This window comes from Hippopotamus amphibius, chromosome 6, assembly GCF_030028045.1.
Source record: "Hippopotamus amphibius kiboko isolate mHipAmp2 chromosome 6, mHipAmp2.hap2, whole genome shotgun sequence".
Classification (NCBI taxonomy): domain Eukaryota; kingdom Metazoa; phylum Chordata; class Mammalia; order Artiodactyla; family Hippopotamidae; genus Hippopotamus; species Hippopotamus amphibius.
This window is the reverse complement of record NC_080191.1, coordinates 3763455-3786053: the sequence shown is the minus strand read 5'-3', so window position 1 is coordinate 3786053 and position 22599 is coordinate 3763455. Positions and strand designations below refer to the sequence as shown.

General features: G+C 43.2%; 1 protein-coding gene across 1 annotated transcript; it reads right to left on the bottom strand.

The window, feature by feature from the left end:
* C6H6orf118 (chromosome 6 C6orf118 homolog) lies at nt 1–22033 on the bottom strand. The gene is made up of 10 exons (XM_057740268.1): nt 22009–22033; nt 15543–16216; nt 14637–14759; nt 13718–13777; nt 11261–11385; nt 8703–8761; nt 4165–4346; nt 1952–2005; nt 1407–1468; nt 1–58 (listed from the first exon to the last, which is right to left on the bottom strand). Exons 1-10 carry the CDS (start codon nt 22031–22033, stop codon nt 1–3), a joined length of 1422 nt encoding a protein of 473 aa, XP_057596251.1.
* Nucleotides 22034–22599: the final 566 nt, after the last annotated feature.

Sequence of the window (22599 nt, the reverse complement as noted above, 5' to 3'; positions counted from 1 at the left end):
TTAAGACTTATCTGTCTGTTTTAATTTTACAAATTCTTTAATAAATTCCCAAAGGTTCCTTAAAATACAAAACAAATGAGAACAATGGGTTAGAAAAAAGTACACTAAGCATAAAAGAAAATTTCAAAATAAACATCTATTCAGGACACATTTACTCAAAAACTTAGAGTAAGACTTTGCAACCGTCCACTTTCATTTTAAAGAGTATTTGCAGCAGACTTTTGGCCTTGAATGCAGCAAAGGTTCTCTCTCTACCTATGGGCACAGTCCCCGCAACATTTTCCAGGCAAAGTAGACTGTGGAGGCAGAGGTAGCTTTACCTGGACGATAATGGTATTTAAACGTCAGGTCCGTTCATTCTCATTGCCAAGACTATGGAAGGAATCTTCCCACTTCTGTCTTTGTACTTCTATGTTCTCTTCCTTTGAGGATGCCCAACATAATATGAGGCCTCACAGAACCTGGATCTACCTGTGTGGCTCAGTTAGCACCCATCCTAACACCTCTCTTCCTTTCTCTACCATGTAAGCTTGGAAGTGGAATTTCTATTTTCTGACTCCTTTGCAGCTAAGGGTGGCCTTGGGATGTGCTGCTGGCCAATGAGACACAGTGGAAGTCCCTGGGAATGGCTTTCCTTCCTAAATACAACAGAATAGGCTCGTAATGAGAATTTCTTTGCCACTTGCTCTGCACTTTCCCCTTTCTTCCCCCATGTGACAAGGACCCAGTGTCTGAAGACAGCCACGCTGAGGCCCCTAGGAGGAAAACCATCCTCAAGGAAAGCAGGGAAGGAAGCGAGAACAACCCTGGTTCCTTGATGATTTCATGGAACCTACATCACCAACAACTAAACGTCTTTTTACTTGTTGATACAATAAGCTCTTTCCACATTTAAACCATCAATGGTTTTCCCAGCCTTTCCAAATCCTGAGATTTGAACTGTGGTACCAACTCAAAGCAAATTAACTCTATAAAGTCTAAACGTATGTAACAGACAATATAAATCAGCATTTTATTTTTAAATTAAAATTTTCAGAATAGTACCTGTATAGGTTTTCTCAAAGATTTAGTATCACTAAAAGCCATATAATTTGAGAAAAGAAAACCCCCAGAGCCACATGCCTCCCCACCTTCCTGATCCCTGCCCAGGAGGATTCACCCTCAACTCTTCAGCTTTTTCCAAAGACTTTATTTCCATATTGCTGAATAATATGTACGATGGAGATGAAATCTTGGACCAAGGATTCTTGAGCACAGGAGAGGATGTAGCATGTGTGTGACGTTAACACGCGGGAATGCAAACACTTCAAAATCTAGTTGGAATGTAATCTAGTTGTACATGGACGGTCTTGACATTCAGCATGAGATTACTAGGACAGTTCCGTTACCAGGGCATCAATACTCACTGCTGCTCCCCTTCACGCAACTTGCTCTTCCCTATCATCTGCTTCACGTGGTTTTCAATAAACTACCAAAAATTAAAAATCATTTGGTCACGTATAACAGCACGATACTGGTCATGGGTAACAGCGTAATGTTGCCAGTTACATCCAAATACATCACCGCTTGTGGAATCGGGCATAGCATACAAATTCACACTATCGATATATATAAATCAGAGAGACGTGCATATGTAATCGAGGCAGCACTATAATCTATAAAGCAACAAACTGTTACCATGCGTTTGGAGGGGGGGGGGGCTATCCTGAAAAGTCCTTAAGGGAGCCAACGTGTTACATTCCTTGTCACCGAAGAAACTCATTACAGCTAATTGTTACGTGCAGAAGGGTTAGAGAAATGGCCAGTTCTGATAACGAGATATTCCTGGCATGACAGAACGTTACTGTTTAGAAAGATTATACACATACTTTCATATTTCGTTTATGACATAGTACTAGAAGGCGTTCGGGGAAACATTTGTATTCCAAAATATAGATTCACAGAAACTTACTTGTATTTTCTTCCTTAGAATTTTATTTGCTGTGTCCAACTTTATAGTTTCAGTCTGAAGGAAAAACGGTTTGAAGAGATGCTTGGTTAACAATATTTGTGAAATATTTTTCTCAATTTAGAAAACAAAAAGTCTTATGTGAATGCTGTTATTCTCATTTCAAAAGTATTCAATAGCATGCCATTTCAAAACAATGAAAAAACAAAGCACGACTTGAAGGACGTGTAGCAATACAGAAAAATCCTGGCCCGCTGGGTCAAAAAACTAGAGGAAGTGGAGGTTGATGTTGCAAAAAACTGGAGAATTTTAGGAAAGTTTCAGAGTAGAAGAGTTCCTCATTTTTCAGAGGTAATAATAATTTTTAAGATGGCTGGCTCTAATATAAAAATACAAATGTCAATGTCACATACATATCAGTGATAACTGATTATAAACTGCAAGGTTAAGAAAAAATTTGAGTTTCCATTCACAATAGTAACAGATACCAAAAAGTCACAGGGACCAAAGTAACAAAAAATATTTAAGACCGATGCGTTAAAGTAAATTAAATAAATATAAAATGATGCTACATGGAGTGTTAATATTGTACAGCCGTCGCTCCCTCCCAAATGAGTTTACAAATTCATTAGAAGCACAATAAAAATACCAAGAGTATTATTACTGAAACTGAGAAATTAGTTAATTCTGTAAATGAGAACATCCAAGATAACTGTGAACAAAGCACTGATGAAGAGCAGGCACAAAGACTCGCTCTTCCAGGTACCCACCATATTGAAAAGTGTTCGCAATTGTACCATGAGGCTGGATAGTGTATAATGAGGAAGTTGGGCTGACTTTAAATCCTAATTCTACAACTTGCTCACTGTGACCTTAATCAAGTTATTTAGCCTGTCTGTGCCTTGGTTTCCCCATTTGAAAAAGAGGGTTAATAACAGCATCTATCTCTTAGGGTTGTTGGGAATTAACCAAAATAGTATTTCTGTATTGTTTACAGCAGTATCTGTGCATCATAAGTCTGCAATACATTTAGTTATTTTCTTCTTCTGGTTAGAAATAACATTTCAAATCCAGACCCAGAAATCAATTACTTAATAAATGCAGCTTTATTGTACCCTCCAGTATTCGAGTTAAGGACCCAAATATAAATAATAAATATGTAAAGTAGTATAAATTACTGATGTGGAGTCATTGTAGGCAATCTTCTGTTTCCCAGGTTTGACCCATTTCAAAGAGGTTTTAATTATGAAAGAAAAGTTCACAAGGTTTTGCATTATCTCATGCTTATTTAAAAATTCAACTATAAATTACTGTTTCTTCTCAGGACATTATTAGCTTAAAAAAGGGGGGGGGGCAGACTCTACAGGAAAACGCAGAAGGAAATTTGAACAGATTATTTAAAGAGAGAGAGAGAGAGAAATCAAAACAAGTTTGGGCTACAACCACCTTCCCGTACACTTTATAATTTGACTTAACAAAACAAAAAGGCAGTACTGGGAGAATACATGTAACTCCACAGCCAGGAGAGAAAGAATAATCAAATATCACTTATAAACTCTTTACGTTTATAACATCAAACACTTGGGCATCACAGCAGTTCAAAACATACATCATAATTTATGTTATTGTTTATCAAGAAAATGGTTAGCAACCATTGTTAAAGTCTGATACAGTAAACCCTCCACGGCAGTAACTAACCTATCTTCCAGCATGATTGCACAGCTAATTGAACATCCAACTAAGGAGTCAACGTGGCTCAGTAGAAAGTATAAGGACTTTGGGGCCCAAGAGAATTAAGCTGAATCCCAGCTTTGCCACCTCTATCCTGTGTCACATTGGGCAGGTCACTTAGCCTCTCTGGGCTTCAGATTAAACTACATAGTATACATTAGACACTACACGATGGGAGTCATTATTTTTATGCAAGCATTTTCTATACAAAACTGTTAAGTTTTAAGAGATGTCAACTGACCTGAAAGATATCCAATTTGACCCTTAACAGAGCTCTACAGAATTTTTATCCCCTTCCTCTTTGTTGTTTTAGCTATATCTCTTAATTATTCTAATCATTTGCTATAAGTGTTTTGAAATGAAAATATATTTGGACCCAGTGTCATGTTAATTTTTCCCTATTGCAAAATCAAATTGCTTCATGTGTTTGCCAAGGTCTTCCAGCAAAAGAACAATGTAAACATTCAAATAAACAATTTGCATACCTCTAAGCTTTTAATCTTATTCTCGGTGATATGCAAAATTCCAGTATGAACCAAAGTTGTTTTAATTTCTCTTTCAAGAGCTTGAATTTCATCCCATTTTTTAAGTACTTCACATCTCTTTTTTTCAACCTTCTCAATAAGAGTAAGGTGCTCCTCCTTCATTACATTTTTCTCAGGTGATTCTGGAATATTTTTAAAAAGCAAAGTATTCTGTGTTAGTCCTTATTAATAACATTATGCATTAACAATATTATGTAGGTCATGAATAGTTGTAAAATATAATGTAGCTCCAACTTCAAGCACCTCAATAAAAATTATCTGATCCAAATGAAGTATATGTAGTTCATCACCTTGGTTTCTACATATTTTTCTATACTGTGAATCTTTTCCTATTAAAAATATAAGCAGTAAAGGCAAGAATAGCAGTTGAGATAAAAGAAAAAAATTATCTGATCCAAGAATGGGGGGATTCTTCCTTCAACTTGTATATATAATTGATGAGTATTTACTGAGTGCCTCACAGCGTGCGGGGGAGGTACAGGAAGACTTTGCTGGAGACGCATGGCTAAGCTGAGACCAGGAGGATGAACAGGAGTCAGACAAGCCGGAGGGTGGGGAGGGGGCCGAAGAGCCCAGCTGACACATTCAGTAAAAGGAAAGTTACACAGCAGGGTGGGGGCACTGAGGGCTGGGTGAGAGACACCAAAAAATGACCCTAGAAAGGAACGGGGGGCAGGTCTGAAAATATCCTCTAACCTACATGAAGAAATCAGTCAAAGCTGACTTGAAGGTTTTTGGGCCGGGAAGAAACACAATCAGACCATGGTCACTGTCTATGGCACCAAATGTGAGAAAGGCAAGACTCCCACCTGGAAGACCAGTTAGGAAGCTGCTGCAATCATTCAAACAGATCAGATCATGAGAGTACCTGGGGCGTAAAGAGAAGTGGAAAGAAAGGATTTCGGAAAGGGAACTGGTAACCGACCATCTGGATGTAGAGGAGAGGCAGGTATCAAAATAACCACTGGGTTTCATCTCGGCCATAGCTGAGAACAGACATGGTGGGAAGGGAATATGGAGCTCATGGCTGCAGGGAGGTCACAGAGAGCTGGGACTAAACCCAGCCTGGCTACTGACTAGAAGCGGAGTTGACGTGGTTGAGGGGAGGAGAGTGAAGATGCCTGCCACTGGTGTTCTGACTTGAGCCGCCATGCGTCTGGAGATACCATTCATTGAAATTTCCAGGGACGTGCAAACTCAGACAGAGAGCTTAACCTTGGACTTGTTGAGTTGACACTCACGTGCCGTGTGCAGTAGGCAGTGGCATATATAGATCTTAAGCCTAAAAAGATGTTTTAGGGACTTCCCTGGCAGGCCAGTGGATAGGACTCAGCACTTCCCCTGCCATGAGCATGGGTTCAATCCCTGGTCAGGGAACTAAGATCCCACAAGCCACACAGTGCGGCCGAAAGAAAAAAATAAATAAAAATAAAAATGGAGATTTTTTTTTTTTTAAAGATGCTTTAACAGGAAAGTGATTTGAATCAAAGACAGATGGACTGAACCAAAGACGTGCTGGGCTCCAACCAAGGTCAATATTTGCGGAATACAGAGAGGAAGGAGACACACAGAGTAACTCACTGCGAAGGATGCTTTGTTCTCAACCAGCACAGTTAGATGATGATGAGTAGGAAGACTTAATTCTTTGAGAAGAAAAAACAATTCTCTTTTTTCTTTGAAAAGAAAAAACAATTACTCTCTTTTGACAGGAAAAATAGGCAATTAGCAAGAGTGATCATACCTGCTTATACAGAGGTGAGTGGGACCCAAGCCACTGCTGCCACTCAAACCTGCCAAATTTGGAAGAAGGGAAAAGTGTGAAGGTAAGCTTTGAAATTTGGGTGAATTAGTTAAGCAGATACATGCTGAGCTAGCTGAGAGCAGAAACAGTCATTAAGTGTCTACATGAATGCTGAGAGATACTACAAAATAAAGTCTGTGATCCCCACTCTGATCTAACTGGAGGGTTTCACCAGAAACAATTAACTGGCAGCAAAGAAGCCAAAATGAGTGTAAGTGACCCAAAGAGGAAGACTGTGGTATCAAAATGGAGGGATTCCACAGAAGATGTGCATGGTTGGAGAGGGCTCCAGAATGAGAAATCTTTAGAAAAAGAATAAAGGAGGAAAAATGCAGGACCCCGGATTTCTTCAAAAGCACTTGAAAGTATGTCAGAAACAGTCAGCTAGGATCAAATATTAAGTAAAGATTACTACAGTCCTAGAAAATTGGTAACTTCTTTTCATTATTTTTATGAGTCACTGCCATTTTATTCTGTTAGCATTTAGCAGTAAGGCCTTAAATTAAAAAAAAAAAAAAAAAAGGTGGCCAGTTTTAAGAGATGGCAGCAACAGGAGACCAGAGAGCTTCAGCCTCACTCGTGGCCTGTCTGGAGAGGAACCAACAGAAGTTCATAGCAGCACTATTCACAACAGCCAAGACATGGCAGCAACCTAGGTGTCTATCCACAGAGGAATGGATAAAGAAGATGTGGTACCTACACACAGTGGAATACTGCTCAGCCACAAAAAGAATGGAATGATGCCATTTGCAGCAACATGGATGGACCTAGAGATTGTCATACTAAGTGAAGTGTCAGAGAAAGACAAATATCATATGATATTGCTTAATACGTGGAATCTAAAAAAATGATACAAATGAACTTATTTACAAAACAGAAATAGACTCACAGAGGTAGAAGACAAACTTATGGTTACCAAAGGGGGAAAGGGGGGAGGGTAGATAAATTAAGATTTGGGGATACACACACACACACGCTAATATATGTAAAATAAATAAAAAACAAGGACCTACTCTATAGCACAGGGAACTCTACTCAATATCTTGTAATAACCTATATGGGAAAAGAATCTAAAAAAGAATATATATATACACATACACACACACACACACAGACACATACATATATCTGAATCACTGTGCTAGACAACAGAACATTGTAAATCAACTATATTTCGATAAAATTTTTTTTAACAAAAGCAAAGAAAAGAGAAGGAGTGAGTGAGGCTGCAGGAAGGGAGATATCCACCCCCCTCCCAACCCTCCAAGGATCGCAAGACAAGGCTGTCCAGACAGAGACGTGGCTGGGGGACTGAGGCCACAAGGAATCCTTGAAAGATGCCCAGCAGGTAAACCCCACAGGTGTGACTCGTGGGAGGGAAAGAACCAGCAGAAGGAAAACAAAAGGCTCTGGTAAGAACCTCTGAGGCTAAGTTTGCCTAAGAACTCAAAACCGGTGAGAACATCCTCAAAGATGCTGAGAGGGGAAAAGTGATTCCAGGGTGAGTTAGTGTGCAACAAACCTGGAGGAAAAACAGCATTTGATTGAACCATTAATGAGCAAGATACTTAACTGAACTTATTTCGGTGATTTAATCAAACTCCAAATTGCGTATCTAATTTTGAGATAATTTTTAATATTCATTTAGTGCATAAACATTCACAAAATGTAATTAGTTCCCTGTGAACTGTGTGCGCCTGCTCACATGTCATAATGATACAAGGAGGAACCAACGGGCAGACCTATTGCTGTGCCAGGCCCTGTGTTCTTGCCCCACGTGGGTCATCACCCTGAATCCTCTTAAGGAACCAGGGAAGCACTGTCATTGTCCCCACTGAACAGGCAGCAGCTGAGATGAAACCAGTTCAATTACAGCCATGTGAGTGGGTGGCTGAGATGGGCAGGTTGAGGACCCGTCTGCAAGAGAGGGCACCCCAAACCTGCACAGAAACTCATTGCCTGGAAAAGCTGACTCCTCTGATGCAGGAATAAAGATGTAAAGATTCTGAAAACCAGGCTGAGCTGTCTTCCTTGCTGTTACCCTGGAAACCACAGGCCACGGCCCCACTTCCTCTATTTCCATCCCACGCGGATGCTCTGAAGTGTTCACTGCTCCCCCTAAAACGCATCATGTATTTCAAGGCACTTTCTCTAAAACAAAGAGTATTTAGTCCTTCAGCACTTCCTTGGGGTAGCTGACTCTCATGTTTATATCATTTGGTCAATTCTCTTAAAATCTATTCACAATACCTTTTTCAAAGCTTGACCTAATTCTCACTACATAAGGTCCTGAATTCATTCAGTGTTTGTTCCACTAAAACCCACAAAGATTGGAGGAAAATGAAAGGCACACAGTCATCTCTGGCTACAGAGTAAGTCAATAACCGAACGTGCTGAAAGCAATGGAAACTGGGATAATCTTTGCCCTGACGGAATCTCTTAAAGAGATCAACCGTTTCCTTGTGTCTTTAAAGTATTTCATTTAAACAAAAACTTACCGAATTTGTAAAGAACTTGATGGGGACAAAGTGAATAAAATGCAATAACCTCTCTGAAAAACCTTTTCAAACAACCAACAGCGGGAGGCCATGAACAGTGGACCAGGTTTGAAGATTCCTCACCCAAAGGCCACAGCAAAAAAAGCTTAGGTCAGAAGATCAATCACAAGGTTACTCACCTGATCTGTTCTTAGCAGATTGCAGCAACATGCGTTCCAGCTCCAATTCACTTCTGAGTCTATGGTTTGGTAATAAAACATAGTAATATGTTAATACCCCATTTGCACATTTTTCCTCTTGTCTATTTTATACTACACTCTTCAAAATTGAGAAATAAGAACTGATCTTCTTAGTTCCTAACAAAAAAAAAAAAGGTGATTTGAAGATGTATATAAAATGAGAGCCTGGATCAGTCAGGTTCAATAAACAAAAGAATACTTTCTTACCAAGGTTGCCTAAGGCACTAGTTAAAGGAGCTGGTCTTAGAGTGTTTATTGATATTACTTTGTGACTTGAACTTCCAAGAAGCAAGGAGGCAAAGATACTAGCATTTTACACTCTGATGCCAATAATGAAATAACGAGGCCAATAATGGGAAAATCCTACTGATATTGGATTACATGTTGCATTTTCCCTGTGAATTATGATCACATCACAGATACAATTTACAAATTCCACTATATTTAAACTAAAAATAAAACACAAGAAATTTTAAAAGGAAATAAAAACCTTTGTTATCTCTTTGTATCTTCTTCCTCATTCAAAATAAAGTACATTGACTGTCTCATTTCTAATAGATTTAGAGACAAAAAGGAATCAAATTAGTATTGCATATACTGAGGGAAACCCTGTGATTAGGTTAAAAACATAAGCACCACAAATGACTTAACACTGCCTGTCTACAAGGGGCCTGATGGTTTAAGACTTTCATACACGTTAGCTCATCTTATGACAGACTAAAAGAAATAGAAAGGCATTATGACTCCAATTTTAAGAAATTAGGGTTAAATGGATTAATAATAATGGTGAAAGCCTTTTCAATATGTATTTCAGAGGGTTTGGTTTCCAAAAACTTGTGATGTGTTATAGTTTTCAATGTTACTTATGTTTCTATTTCATCGCTTTGCTTTTCTTCTTGGGGACTTCCATTACATATAAGTTGGATCTTCTTTGCCTATCTTCTATTTCAACCACTTTTTCTCTGACTCTTTTTCTTTATCATATTTTAATTTCTCTTGATTGTTTTTTGCTTTTTTCTAATGCCTCTTGTTAAATTTTCATTCAAAACTATTCCTCTTTGGGCACGTCCTAATTTAGTCTTGATCTATAATATAATTTTGACTTTTCACTATCTTTCCTCAGTTGTCAAATCTGGTTTCATGGCTTCCTCTTTTGTTGTTATTGATTTATGTGCTTAGGTTTTAAATGTATGACTCAAGGTTGTTTTTATATCCTGAAATGCTCTTTTGAGAATATTTGGTTTAATTTGCAGGGCTGCGGCACAGTTTTCTTCTCCAGTTGTTTGTTGTCATTGTCAGACGGTAGGGATTTTTATCAGCTAAATTGTATGGGTTCTTATTTGCTGTTTTCCTTTTAGAGTCATCTGTGTGGGCCAAGATTTTTTACACCTCTTCATCTTTGTGGCTAAGGCTCCTGGTTTGGGATAGTGTGTAAGATTCCTAATTCAAAAAGACACTTTTCTGTCCAAGCAGCAAACCATGCTTTTGTTGTTGTTGTTTGGATTTTGTTTTGTTTTGTTTCCATTTTTTTGGAGAGAAGGAAAGACAGTAGTGGGAGGGGTCATGTGCCCTTTGATTTTCCTCTCTTAAGGAATTCTAAATTTCCCTCCCTTGCTAATTTTTCTCATCAAAGAATGCTGATCACTTTCTTTTAACCCTCTTCTCACCCATATTATTATCATCTCAAAATTGTTTCTTTGCTTCCACACTCACTTTTACGTCCTCTCCTTTTGAGTCAGTGCTCTGGTGGACCCACCAGTAACCTGGGCAGTATTCTTACTTGGGTGGTTCACTCTCTCTCACCCAGTGGTTTTAAGACAATTCTAGATTTCTACTAACACTGTTCTTCTCTCTACCCCAGACTGACATAGTTCTCACCAAAGTTTGCAGAAAGAGAATAGATAATGGTTCACTGGCACTGAATGTTTCTTTTCTATTTTCAGGTATTTTCAATTTGGGATGCTTTCTGTATTTTAGTTACACTGAAGTCAGAGTTCTTATTTTTGGTTTTTGTTTCCTGTTTTGTGTGAGGATATTTTGAGTGTGTCAGATTTACTTTAATCTTTTTATTTTTTTAAATTCTTTTAAAAAAAAAAGTATACCCTATTAAATTGTGGTTTCGTCCTGAAAGGCTAATCAGAGAGGTTAAAAGATTTTCTAAGTTAAAAATAATAATAATAAGGGCATTTATAAAAGGCATCTTGACCTTGCAGCATACTCAGCCAGCAATAAATCCTCAGGGGACAACCAGAGAGGACATGAGATTCCTTCAGAAATCTCCCCAAACTTCCCCCATAGAATCACTGGATTTAGTAGAATATCCTAATCACATGTGTGATGGCTTGTGGGAAAGAACTGGTGATGGGCTTGGTGTTGATAAAGGTAGGGTGGCACACCCAACAGGAGGAAAAAGTGTGAAATATGCTGTCACATGGCTTTAGGATATTATAAAATAAATGTAATATCAGCATAAATAAACCCAGACTGTTACCCCTCACTTGTCATTACGGTCCAGGGCTGCTTTGATGGCCGCCACGAGCGCCCTCAGCTCCTCCCTGGCCTGGTCCACATCTGCGGTCTTCACCCTCCTCCTCTCCAGCCCCTCAAGATGAGTCAGCAAAGTCTGAGCAGGCCATAACGGGTAAGATAAACACAAAACAAGGGTGAGAAGTTTCCTTTTTCTGTTAATACAGCATATTCACGATGTCCTGAGTCAAAATATAAATTTATAGTCAAAATAGGTAAATAAGGAGGATGGAAGGGAAGGAGGAATATTGGAGGAGGGATAAGTAGCCACATGAAGGTCTGGGTAGGGTATATATTTTTTAATTTTAAGTTTTTATTTTCCTAAGAAATTTAAAAAGCGGTGGGGGGGGGTGGTTTCAGTGTTGTGTGGGGGAAAGAAAGTGTTGAGTAAAATGCTTCTTGAATATTATTATCAGCACCACAATTATTTCTTCTAAATTAGTGAGAAACAATATTAATTCGATGGCTATATATGGATATAAAGTGATGTTTCTCAAATGTGGTGAAACAAAGGTCTCCGCCTCCTATGGTGACAGGCTGCCAAGTTTGCAGAAGGAGAGAGAAGAATCTAGTGCCCTGATGGCATGAGGATTTTTTCATTCTAGTATTTGATTGGGATGCAGGCTTATATGTTCCTTTGTAACTCAACCTCAAAAAGTAGAGAATAGAGTAGACCCCCCAGCTGGAGGCTTTCCTTCTTCCTGCCAAACAAAAGATTTTTTCTGAAGCACGAAAAGCTCAAAACAAAGAACAGAATGCACATATGATTCTCAATTAAGAACTAAGTGAGACCTGACCTTCTTGTCAGTCTTTTTTACATACACAAAGTAAGACACTCTGCTTCCCAAGTTATAAGACAGGATTTTTAAACTTTACTGAAAATGTCAAACGTTATCTTAGCCACAGTGCTATATTCTCTTAGTTTTGTAAGTGATAATGTCATTCCTGAAGTCCATCTTCCTTACCAAGCATCCACAGGTGTGACCTAAGCCTGGAGGGAACCCCTGGAAGTTGTCACAGTGAGAGGAGGCAGCTACAGTTTATGTGGGCTGCATGCTCTCCCCAAGGGTAACAACTGGACATGCTCCCCAGTGGTTACTAACATAGCACCCTCTACGTTCCCAAACCATTTACACCTATAGCTACTCCGGGGTTTGGGAATACAGTCCCACCCCTGCCTCCAACTTCTGTGCTGTGTCTGTGTCTGAACTTCCCTCTTCCTATAAGGACACCAGCATTGGATTAGGACCCAGCCTAAAGGCCTCATCTTAATTTGATTACATCTGTACAAACCTTATATCCCAATAGGTCACCCCACCTCCAGGTGGACACTATTGCACCTCACTAGGAAAAAACAGCAGAGAATGTGCAGTTTGAAAGGTGCTGGAGAGGTATCAGGAGGCACACATGCTCTATAGCAGCAAATGTTCAGTAAAGAGTAGCTTGAAAACAGTGTTGGAAACTCTGGAGATATTTGTGGGACAATTTCTTACTTTTATATTGCTGTTATAATGAATTACCACAAACTTAGAGGCATAACACAAATTTATTATCTCTGTTCTATAGGGCAGATGGTGAGCTTTTGGCCTCTGTTCAGGGTCTCACTGGACTGAAATCAAGGTGCAGGCTGGGCTGCCTTCAGAAGGCTCCGGGGCACAAACTCCTTCCAGCATCATTCAGGCCTTTGGCAGAACACAGTTCCTTGAGGCTATAGGACTGAAGTCCTATTCCCTTGCCAGCTGTCAGCTGGGCCCACTCCCAGCTCTTAGCTCTCTCCAGTCGCTGCACTTGGACCTCCACATCAGAGCCCCTGATGCCCCCTCATCCTTCTCTGGCTTGGGATCCCTTTCTGCCACCTGTCCCTTCTGACTCCAGCCAGGGAAAGTTCTCTGCTTTTAAGGGCCATGTGGTTAGATTGGGCCCACCCAGACAATTCAAGATAATCTCCCTACTTTAAGGTCTGTAACCTGCTAACTCAGACACCTAAGTGTCAGCCTCCGGAGGGACACTGGCTGCATACACTGTAACCTGGAACTCACAAGGAAGATCTGGGTGACGCATACAAAGCCGGGAGTCATCAGTGTAAGGATCTCATCCACCAGCAGAGAGCGAGGAGAGAGAGGGCTGATGCTGAGCAAAGCAAACACATGAGGACTGGGTTACAAAAGGACAAGCCTGCATAGTTCATGGAGAACTGGTGGCCAGAGAGACTGCAGAAAACAAGACATGTGTGTGCCTCCCCTGCCCGTCCCTCACTGTCGCCTTTACCTTCGTGTCCTTCATGACACTAAACCCCTTTCCTATTAAAAATATCAGCTGTTCTTTATTAGGGAGGCACAAATGGGGCTTCTTCGATTCAGACTATTTTCCAGTGCTCAAGAAATATGAAGAAATAGGCTCTATTTCAGACTTGCAAGATTGATTATTACCTTATACTGTTCTGTGGGCTGGGTCTTCAGAAGTAATAGCATGTAGAGTTCATATTCGTCCTATAGAAGGAAAGAAAGAGAGAACGGAAGAAGGAAGGGAGGAAGGGAGGGAGGAAGGGAGAGAGGGAAGGAGGGGAGGGAAAGAGTAAAAAGAGAAAAATAAAGATCCATTGGAAATGTGTTATGAGATTACAGTACAATGTAAGTTTCTTTGCATATGTAAATAAAATGGAGGTTAAGGATGTCAGTTCAAGAATGCTCCTGCAATATATTAAACAATAAACACTCTAAAGTGCACAAAATCTCACCATCTTTAAAGCATTTTTGAGTATTAGCTATTGATGACCTCAGGATAGAATCACAAAATACCTCGACACACGTACAATATATGACCTCCTGCCACTAGGACACTCCGTGGATTTGGGTCCTAATGACCTGCCAGAGATGACCCATCCAGGGATGGAGAGAGGGCACTATATCCTGCTTGGAAGCCTTGCTTGTTTTGGGGATTTGGACAATAGCAGACTCTGCAAGCAACCTAATTCTAATTCAGCTTTGATATGATGGTCACTTTCACCATGACATCACAACAAACTTATAACTCCAAAAAGATTCATATAAAATTACATATGCATAACCACTGAAGTTTCTGTGTTGTATATGTTTGTATATAATTAGGAAGCTTTAGTAGAAAACCATGGGCTTCAGGAGCGAGCTGGCCTGGTGGGTTTATCTCACATGGCCCATTTATGACTCATGCGGCTGTAGACACATTCCTTCGAGTCTGCATGAATGATTTTCTTCGTGTGTAGAATGGACACCAAGACACTCAACAGAATTTCTGTGAGGCTTGAGCTCATGTGTGCAAAAATCATGCATGGGTCTCAATTGTCATCTGGGGAAAGCATGTTTCTGTTACCTTAATTTCCTTCAAGATATCACCAAATATCAAAGAACTATTGCAAATATCTTCAAAGACTTCTCCAAAGACCTGTAGTCTGTTGAATTCTTGAGGGTCACAGACACATATTTTCTGGAGCTCCTAGAGAGAAAACAGAACCGGCCCATTTCAGGATGTCTTCCTTTTTCTTTCAGATTAGTTTCTCAGGTTGAGGGGCTTTCTATCAGGGGGCACAGCTCCCACCCCCCAGCACTGGGCCTCAGCAGAGCTGGGTGGCAAAGCCTGGTGCTGATAACCTATGATCACATGATTTTTTTTATCTAATCCCTTGTATCTTATGAATCAGGGGTTCTCTATCTGCCCCCACAGCATCCTCAAGGTCCGTCTCTTCCCATCAGCCCTCTCAGCCAAAAATCTCATCAACGTTTGCTTATTTTGTATGCAGACATTCCCCTGCATCCTCACCCTTCCAACTCCAGGTCACTCATCACTAAGTACCACTGTCCGCAGCAAGTCCTTTGATGCCTAAGCAGCTTCTACAAACGGCGTGACTCCTATGCAGATTTCACCTGCGTTCTCAACTTTCCCCTTGCCCTCCCTTCACGTTCCTCTGTAATGAGTCAAGCAAACGTTTTCTTGGGGGCTTCTGCTGCGCCAGGGACATTCCCTTTACTGTAGTTGCTACACAGCTGCCAACGCTCTCAATTACAAAATCGCCTCCAAGGCACCAGTTTCCAAATTAACCTTCTTTGACTTCACCCTAACTGCTACCATCTACATCTTATGAGATATTCTCAGCAGCTGGCAGCCCTTTTCTATTCTACCTGGAAAAGTGAGGCGTTGGAGGGTGCGTCTCCACCCACAGTCTTTAGACCCCTGGAACTGGTACGGGTACTGACGGGATCGCAGAACCACCCTCCTCACCTGTTTCAACTTCTTTTCATGGCACAGGGCTGCCCTGCTTCCCGTGAAGTCACTCTTCAGGAGATCTTGTTTTGCGAGCACTTGTTTCTGGAAACTCAAGAACTTCCTGTACTTGTCTGCTTTTGTTACGCCAGCCAAGTGTGAGCTGATGTACTGGAACTCGTCCCTGCCTGGGGGGGACATCACACACTCACGGCTGGACTTGACCTCTTTGTACTTCAGAACCTTCATCTCGGGCCATCTCAGCTCTTCTCTCTTTGGCCGTTCAGGAGAACCCTCCTCTCTCAAACCCTCCTTTGGAAGCAAATCCTCCTCTGAAGTGTGGGAACCATGTGTCAGAGGGTTCAAATACCTGAAGAGTGGCGTGTGCTCAGCATCATTTGGAGCTACAGCTGTGTTGATGGTAAAATAAGCTAGAGCATCCTTCATCTTTTTAATCTTCTTATCTGATGGCTTTTCCACTCCAAGGACTTTTGCCTCCTTGGGCCTGTTGGCATTGGGCCAGTGATACAGGATTGTCTCCGGAGGCCTGTAGAGCTTGTTGGGGTTCAGGTGGCCGGAGGTGTACATGTAGACATAGTCTCTGTGGTCTTTCTGGAATTTGTTCAGAAGTGTCCTTAGATTGCACAGAGTCTTAACACCTGGTGTCTCACAGTGTTTCCACCTTAGGTAAACTGGTCAGGAAAGACAAGAAGACTATTAACCGCCACCCTAGTTCCACAGGGAGGCCATAGGAGGGCTGTGTGCATTTGCTGAGCGGGCGTATACCATTCCCAGAGCAGGAGCCCACAGGTACAGAGAGGAAACAGTGCAGGCCCGCCTGGCTGCGGACCAAGGGTGAACGAGGGCAATTCCCATCAGAAAGCCAGGATCCACAGAGCCAGGAAGAAGGAAGACGGGGATTTGGAGCCAACAGGGAATTTCTTCCTCTGATAGCAAAGGCTCTGGAAGAAAAAATCTAAAGGCATAATCCTAATTCTTGTAGAGGGCGCTTAAAGACAGGTATGCTGGGGAATAAATAAAGGTGTTTTTCCTTCTCCCTTAAAACTAAGCAGCTCAGGAGTCTCTGAGCAAACCCGTCCATGACTGACTAGCCCTTCACTGGTGCCCCTACCCCTCCCCACTCGCAGGCAGGCAAGGAGCCAAGAGTGAAACCTGTTGACAGGGACCCCAGTTCCCCCCACGAAGGATCCCAGAGGGAGGAGTCCGTTTGGGCATTTGGCCTAAGACATAAGATAATGGGAGAAGCCGGCCTTTTGAGTCAGTTTCCTAGGTACATGAGCTCAAAAATCTTTTTTTTTCTTATTTATTTTTAAATTTTATTTATTTTTTTTGGCTGTTGGGTCTTTGTTGCTGCACCCAGGCTTTTTCTCTAGTTGCAGAGACCGGGGACTACTCTTTGTTGCAGTGTGTGGGCTTCTCAACATGGTGGCTTCTCTTGTTGCCAAGCACAGGCTCTAGGCGCATGGGCTTCGGTAGTTGCAGCATGTGGGCTCAACAGTTGTGGCTCGTGGGCTCTTGAGCGCAGGCTCAGTAGTTGTGGCACACGGGCTTAGTTGCTCCACAGCATGTGGGATCTTCCCGACCAGGGCTCCCCTGCATTGGCAGGCGGATTCTAAACCACTGCGCCACCAGGGAAGTCCCTCAAAGATCTTACATAATCTCTCTGAGGCAGCTTCTTCCCCTGCAAAATCAGGAGATTCATCCTACTCAAAAGGGTTAACTGACAACCAAGTCACATGGCTTTTGGCCAAGAAGCACATGGCATGGAGTAGATACTCCATAAATGCCACCTATTTCTGTCAAAGACTATAGTAGAGGGAACCCCTTCCAGAAGCTTCTGGCAGGACACAAGGAGGCCCAGACTTCAACAGAGGAGGGGAAAGGGCTTTCTTCCTGGGCTGTCACTGAGATGCTCACAGGGCTGCTGGCCTGACACACGACCTTCCCAGAGAAGCCTGGAGGACTAGACAAGCCAGTGTCTCTTCCTCTGAGACCTGCCTTGTTACCTGAGCTGGGAGGGGCCCTGGCAACAGGGCAGTGAACCAGGCCCTTCTGGGCCCTCAGGGCATGTCCTCAGCTCCCAGAGGCCGAGGATTTACCTACCTCCACACCCGCCACACCCCTCCATCCCCACGACAGCCCCACCTGTAACGAGGCCCCTTTTGTTACAGGGAAACTGAGGGCAGGTATGGGATCAATGCAGGTCCCGACACCTGACAAGTGGCCACGTTGATAACTGAATACAGCATTTTTACAGCAAAGAGGGCCAGGGCAGGGCTTCCTGGAACCCACACTAAACCCATCCCTCTGGCCAATCCATGTCCGAAAGCAGGACCGTAAGTCAGGACACGCCACTGTCTCCACTGTCACCTGAGAGAAGACAGGAGGGCACAGAAGGTATGAGGAGGAGTGACAGCATCTCGTGCATGTGACGAACCCCGCAGGCAGCAGCTTCACCCACGCACTAGCTCAGGGCCCCGTGGTCGGCACTTCCGCCTGCGCCTGGGGTCTCCGCTCTGGCGTCACAACATGGATATCAGGGTGCAGGCCTGGCTCGGTCCTTGGAGGCTCTGGGGGGATATCTGCCCCTGGGCTCATCCTGTTGTGACAGAAGCCAGTTTCTTGCAGGTGCAGGACTGAGGCCCCCACCTCCTAGTGGGCTGCTGGTGGGGGTCCTGGGGCTGCCCACCTTCCTGGCCACACAGCCACCTTCATCCCTGAGCCAGCAAGGGAAAGCCACATACTTCCCGTGCCCTTGACCCCCGACCCCTGCCCTGTGACTGACCTCATGTGATTAGGTCAGGCCACCAGACACTCTCCCTGCCGTGAGGTCACGGGTGCCATGGGACATGGTGCCACCACGGATGCTCTCCTCGTGTTCAGCCCTGGAGTCTGTGCTGGGCGCATGCAGCAGGGGGCAGGGAGCTCGGGCCACCCCAGGCCAGCGCCAAGCCCAGAGCCCAGGCTCCCTTTGCACTCTCCCAGGTGGAAAGGAGTCATCCTTTCCCTCCCGTGTGGCTGGATCCTGGGGCAAACGCTTCCAGCAATGGGATCCTTGAGAATTTCCCTATTGAGTGGTTAGTACTTCAAAGAAACCTGTTAAGAAATGTTAAAACATAAATAGAGCAAGCTTTCAGGACAGATAATCATGATAATTCATCAAAGGCATCAATATGTACAGAAAGCCCTAAAAAAACACTGCGTTAGTTGGGCTTCTCCATAGAAACAGAACACGCAGGATGGATAGATAGAGACAGATTCGTTACAAGGAATTGACTCACACAGTTACACAATCTGGCAAGCCCAAGCTCTGCAGTGTAGGGAGCAGGCTGGAGTTAGAGCTCACGGCCCAGTGCCTTCTGCTGGAGGACTCTCTCTTGCTAGCGGTAGGTCAGTCTTTGGTCTAGTAAGAGCTTCAACAGATGAGATGAGGCCCACCCACATTACAGAGGTGGATCTGCCTTATTCAAAGGCTCCTTATTTAAATGTTCATCTCATCCCAAAACACCGTCAGCAGAAACATCCAGGACGTTTGACCAAATACCCAGCACCGCAGCCCACCGAAACGGACACATAAAGCTCACCATCGCGCACATCAGACCAACTCTCTTTGGAAAATGGAAGGAGGTGGCTTAAATGTTGTGTTTTCCTTTGTTTATTCTATTTCTAAAAAGGATTTGGAGCTGCCAGCAAATTAATTGGCAAAATCACCTCCCTACTTAGAATTTGTTTTCCTTCGTTTGCAGGAAGACTTGTTTCACCAGACTTGGAGAATCCAGATTCCATTTCTCTCTGCCAAGATCTTATGATAAGTACCAGGGCTCCCATCTCAGCAACGAATATTTTAATGAATTTTCTAACTGTAGACGTTGTGATTTGCATATCCTGCCATCTAAACCTGGCAAGCAGGAAAAAATAGTCGAAAGGATTCATGGAAAATGTGGTTCTTTACCAAATGATCAGGGGATAAATTTCCTTTAAGTAAAACCAAACTAACTTTTTGAATAGCTACTGATAAGGAAGACATAGTAATAGGTTTTCTGGACTAGATCTGAATTAACAAATATTTCAACCATTGTTCGCATTTTATATTTTTAAACACAGGGTGTTATTCTTTAGTAATTCATCTTTTTCAGAATAGAAGCAACATCTTTGTTTTTTGAGGGTTTTTTTTGTCTGAGTTGGGTCTTTATTGCTGCTCCCAGGCTTTCTCCAGTTGCAGTGAGCAGGGGCTACTCTTCTTTGTGGTGTACAGGCTTCTCATTGCGGTGGCTTCTCTTGTTGTGGAACAGAGGCTCTAGGTGCATGGGCTTCAGTAGTTGTGGCATGTGGGCTCAGTAGTTGTGGCACACGGGCTTAGTTGCTCCGTGGCATGTGGGATCTTCTGGGACCAGGGATTGAACCCGTGTCTCCTGCACTGACAGGTGGATTCTTAACCACTGCACAACCAGGGAAGTCCCACAACATGTCTTTAAGGTCAAAATTATTAGAAATCACTGCCCTGTGTTATCTGATCTCTGGGAACCCTGAAATTTCAGGAAAATCTCGTTGGTCTCTTTCCAAAAAATCCAACATCACCTGTGTTTTCTGTGCTTTGTCTCCCCTACCTCCACCCTGAAGGCAGCAAATATCCTGGAATGTGTTAGAGGCAAGAATTCAGAGAACAGGCCATGCCGGTGAGGTGCCAGGCGGTGAACCCAGTCCCTCCTGGTGTTCTGTGGTCCCCTGCAAACTCCTCGTGGAGCCTGCGTGGGGCATCTTTCCATCCATGTGACCCCTCTCCCTCTGGCTGCTGTGCCCCGCCCCACCGTATCCACCTGGAGGATCTTTAAAAACTCCTCTCAAGACTGTCATCTTTCAAGACTTCCTAGGTGGTGCAGTGGTTAAGAATCCACCTGCCAGTGCAGGGGACACAGGTTCAATCCCTGGGCCTGGAAGATCCCACATGCCATGGAGCAACTAAGCCTGTGCGCCACAACTATTGAGCCCACGTGCCGCAACTACTGAAGCCCATGTGCCTAGAGCCTGTGCTCCACAACAAGAGAAGCCACCACAATGAGAAGCCCATGCACCCCAATGAAGAGTAGCCCCCACTTGCCGCAACTAGAGAAAGCCCACGTGCAGCAGTAAAGACCCAAAGCAGCCAAAAATTAATTACTTAATTAACTTTAAAAAAAAGACTGTCATCTTTCTTTCCTGCACCCAGCAGATGGCACTGGGACTGTTCCCTGTAATACATTTCTGCTATGACTCTTAAATTTCCTTGAGGGAAGGAACTAGGTTGTATTCACACTAGCATCTTCAGAAAAAGATCAGGAGTAATTGTGTAGTTTAAGGACTAAATGTGGGAAAGAAGTAATATTTTCAGAATTTTAAATACTTTAAAACTTTATTCTGTACCCCAGACTGTACTCTCTTTTTTGTGGATAAACTAATGCCCCACCCGGAATCTTGCAGAGCGATAGGGAAGGAGCTATGAACCCCTGCGGTGGGGAGAAGACAGCCGCAGCAGGAGAAGCACACAGCACAGCGCGGAAACTCTCCGTCTGCTTGCAAGTCTCTGCGAGGCATTTGAGCAAGTTCAGAAATATGGCTCAGTCACCCTCAAAATACACTCATTGCTTGTGGAAAAAACAGTAATAAAAGTAGCAAGTTTAACAGGTACTTACATTTGGTATCCTAAGCACTTTACATCCACTAACTCATTTCATCCTCACCACAGCCCCAGGAGGCAGTGCTCTTTCCATCCCCTTTTGCAGATGTGGACACTGAGGCCCAGGTGGTTAAGTCAGGTGTGCACGGCTGCTGGAAGGCTGCCTCACATGCCTGCTAGCCAATGCATAGAGGCCAGTACAAATGCACTTGGAAGTTAAAAATCCCTTTAAAATATTATATAATTCAGACCATTTGGTTCAATCCAACAAGTTTTCTCTCTGCCCCAAATTCATCTGAATCATCAGCGTTTTCATGCAGGCTGTGTGGTGAGGAAGCAGGAGTCCACAGACCCGGGGCGAAGTCCCCTGCCCCGCATTTGTAACATCGCAATAATCCAGCCTCCAGGGACATGAACTAAGTCCCCAGAGATGGGGAAGAACTCTGTACACAGTGGTGTGGAGGTCTGTGGTTTGCGGTTGTTTAGCTAAGACTGTAGAAAGGCCATGTGCCAAAGAAAATGTCCTGAAATGTGGTTTTTTTTAAAGGAGCAGCATCTACAGATTTCCCTCCTTCCAGAGGACACACACACACACACACGCACACACACACACACACGTCCAACCTCTTTCTCTGCCTTTTATTACTGGACTTTCTGAGAAGGCTCTGATCCCTGGTGATCCGGGAGCTGGGCTTCAGCCGCCAGAGAGGTTTTCATTTTTCACACCGGGTTAGAGAAGATGGGTTCCTAGGTAATCAAAGATCAAACACACACTGAACACCAAACACAAAGCGCTCCGTGTCCACTTACATTCAGGCTCCGAGTCCTCAGCCATTGGCGCCTGCCCACCACTGCTGCTGAGGCTGGCAGCTGCCCTAGAGACAGACAAACATTCCAAGCCCCTCCTCCAGGGCTCCTCTGTTGCCAGGCAACCTCTGTGTGTCAGGCATACAGCGCCTGCCAAGGGCTCTCTCCTCTGACCCCCTTTTACACCTCTGGCCTTCTTGAATTGGGAGTACTAGGTTTGCTTGCCTGTTCTCCTTTTTAAAATAAAACCCTTTGTGTGATTTGAGAAAACATCAAAATGCCCTTCCGCTCTCTAGTTCCTTTCAAAAGCCCAGGAGGCCAAAGCTAAGTGGCCTTTGTTTGGGCATCTTCTATGGAGATATACAGATTGTTCAGTGCACGCCCTATCCTGTACCTGCATTTCGAGAGCACAGTAGGTGCCAGTCTCTAAACGACCATTTAGTCAATGCAGTGTTATTATCCGCGAAGTTCCTGGTAGGGAATTGAGAACCTGTGAGGTAAGTAACCTGCCCAAGATCAGCTAGCAGGGAGCAGAAGCATGTAAATGCATGTTTGGCTGCAAAGTCTGTGCTTTTTCCTCAGGCTACCCCATAT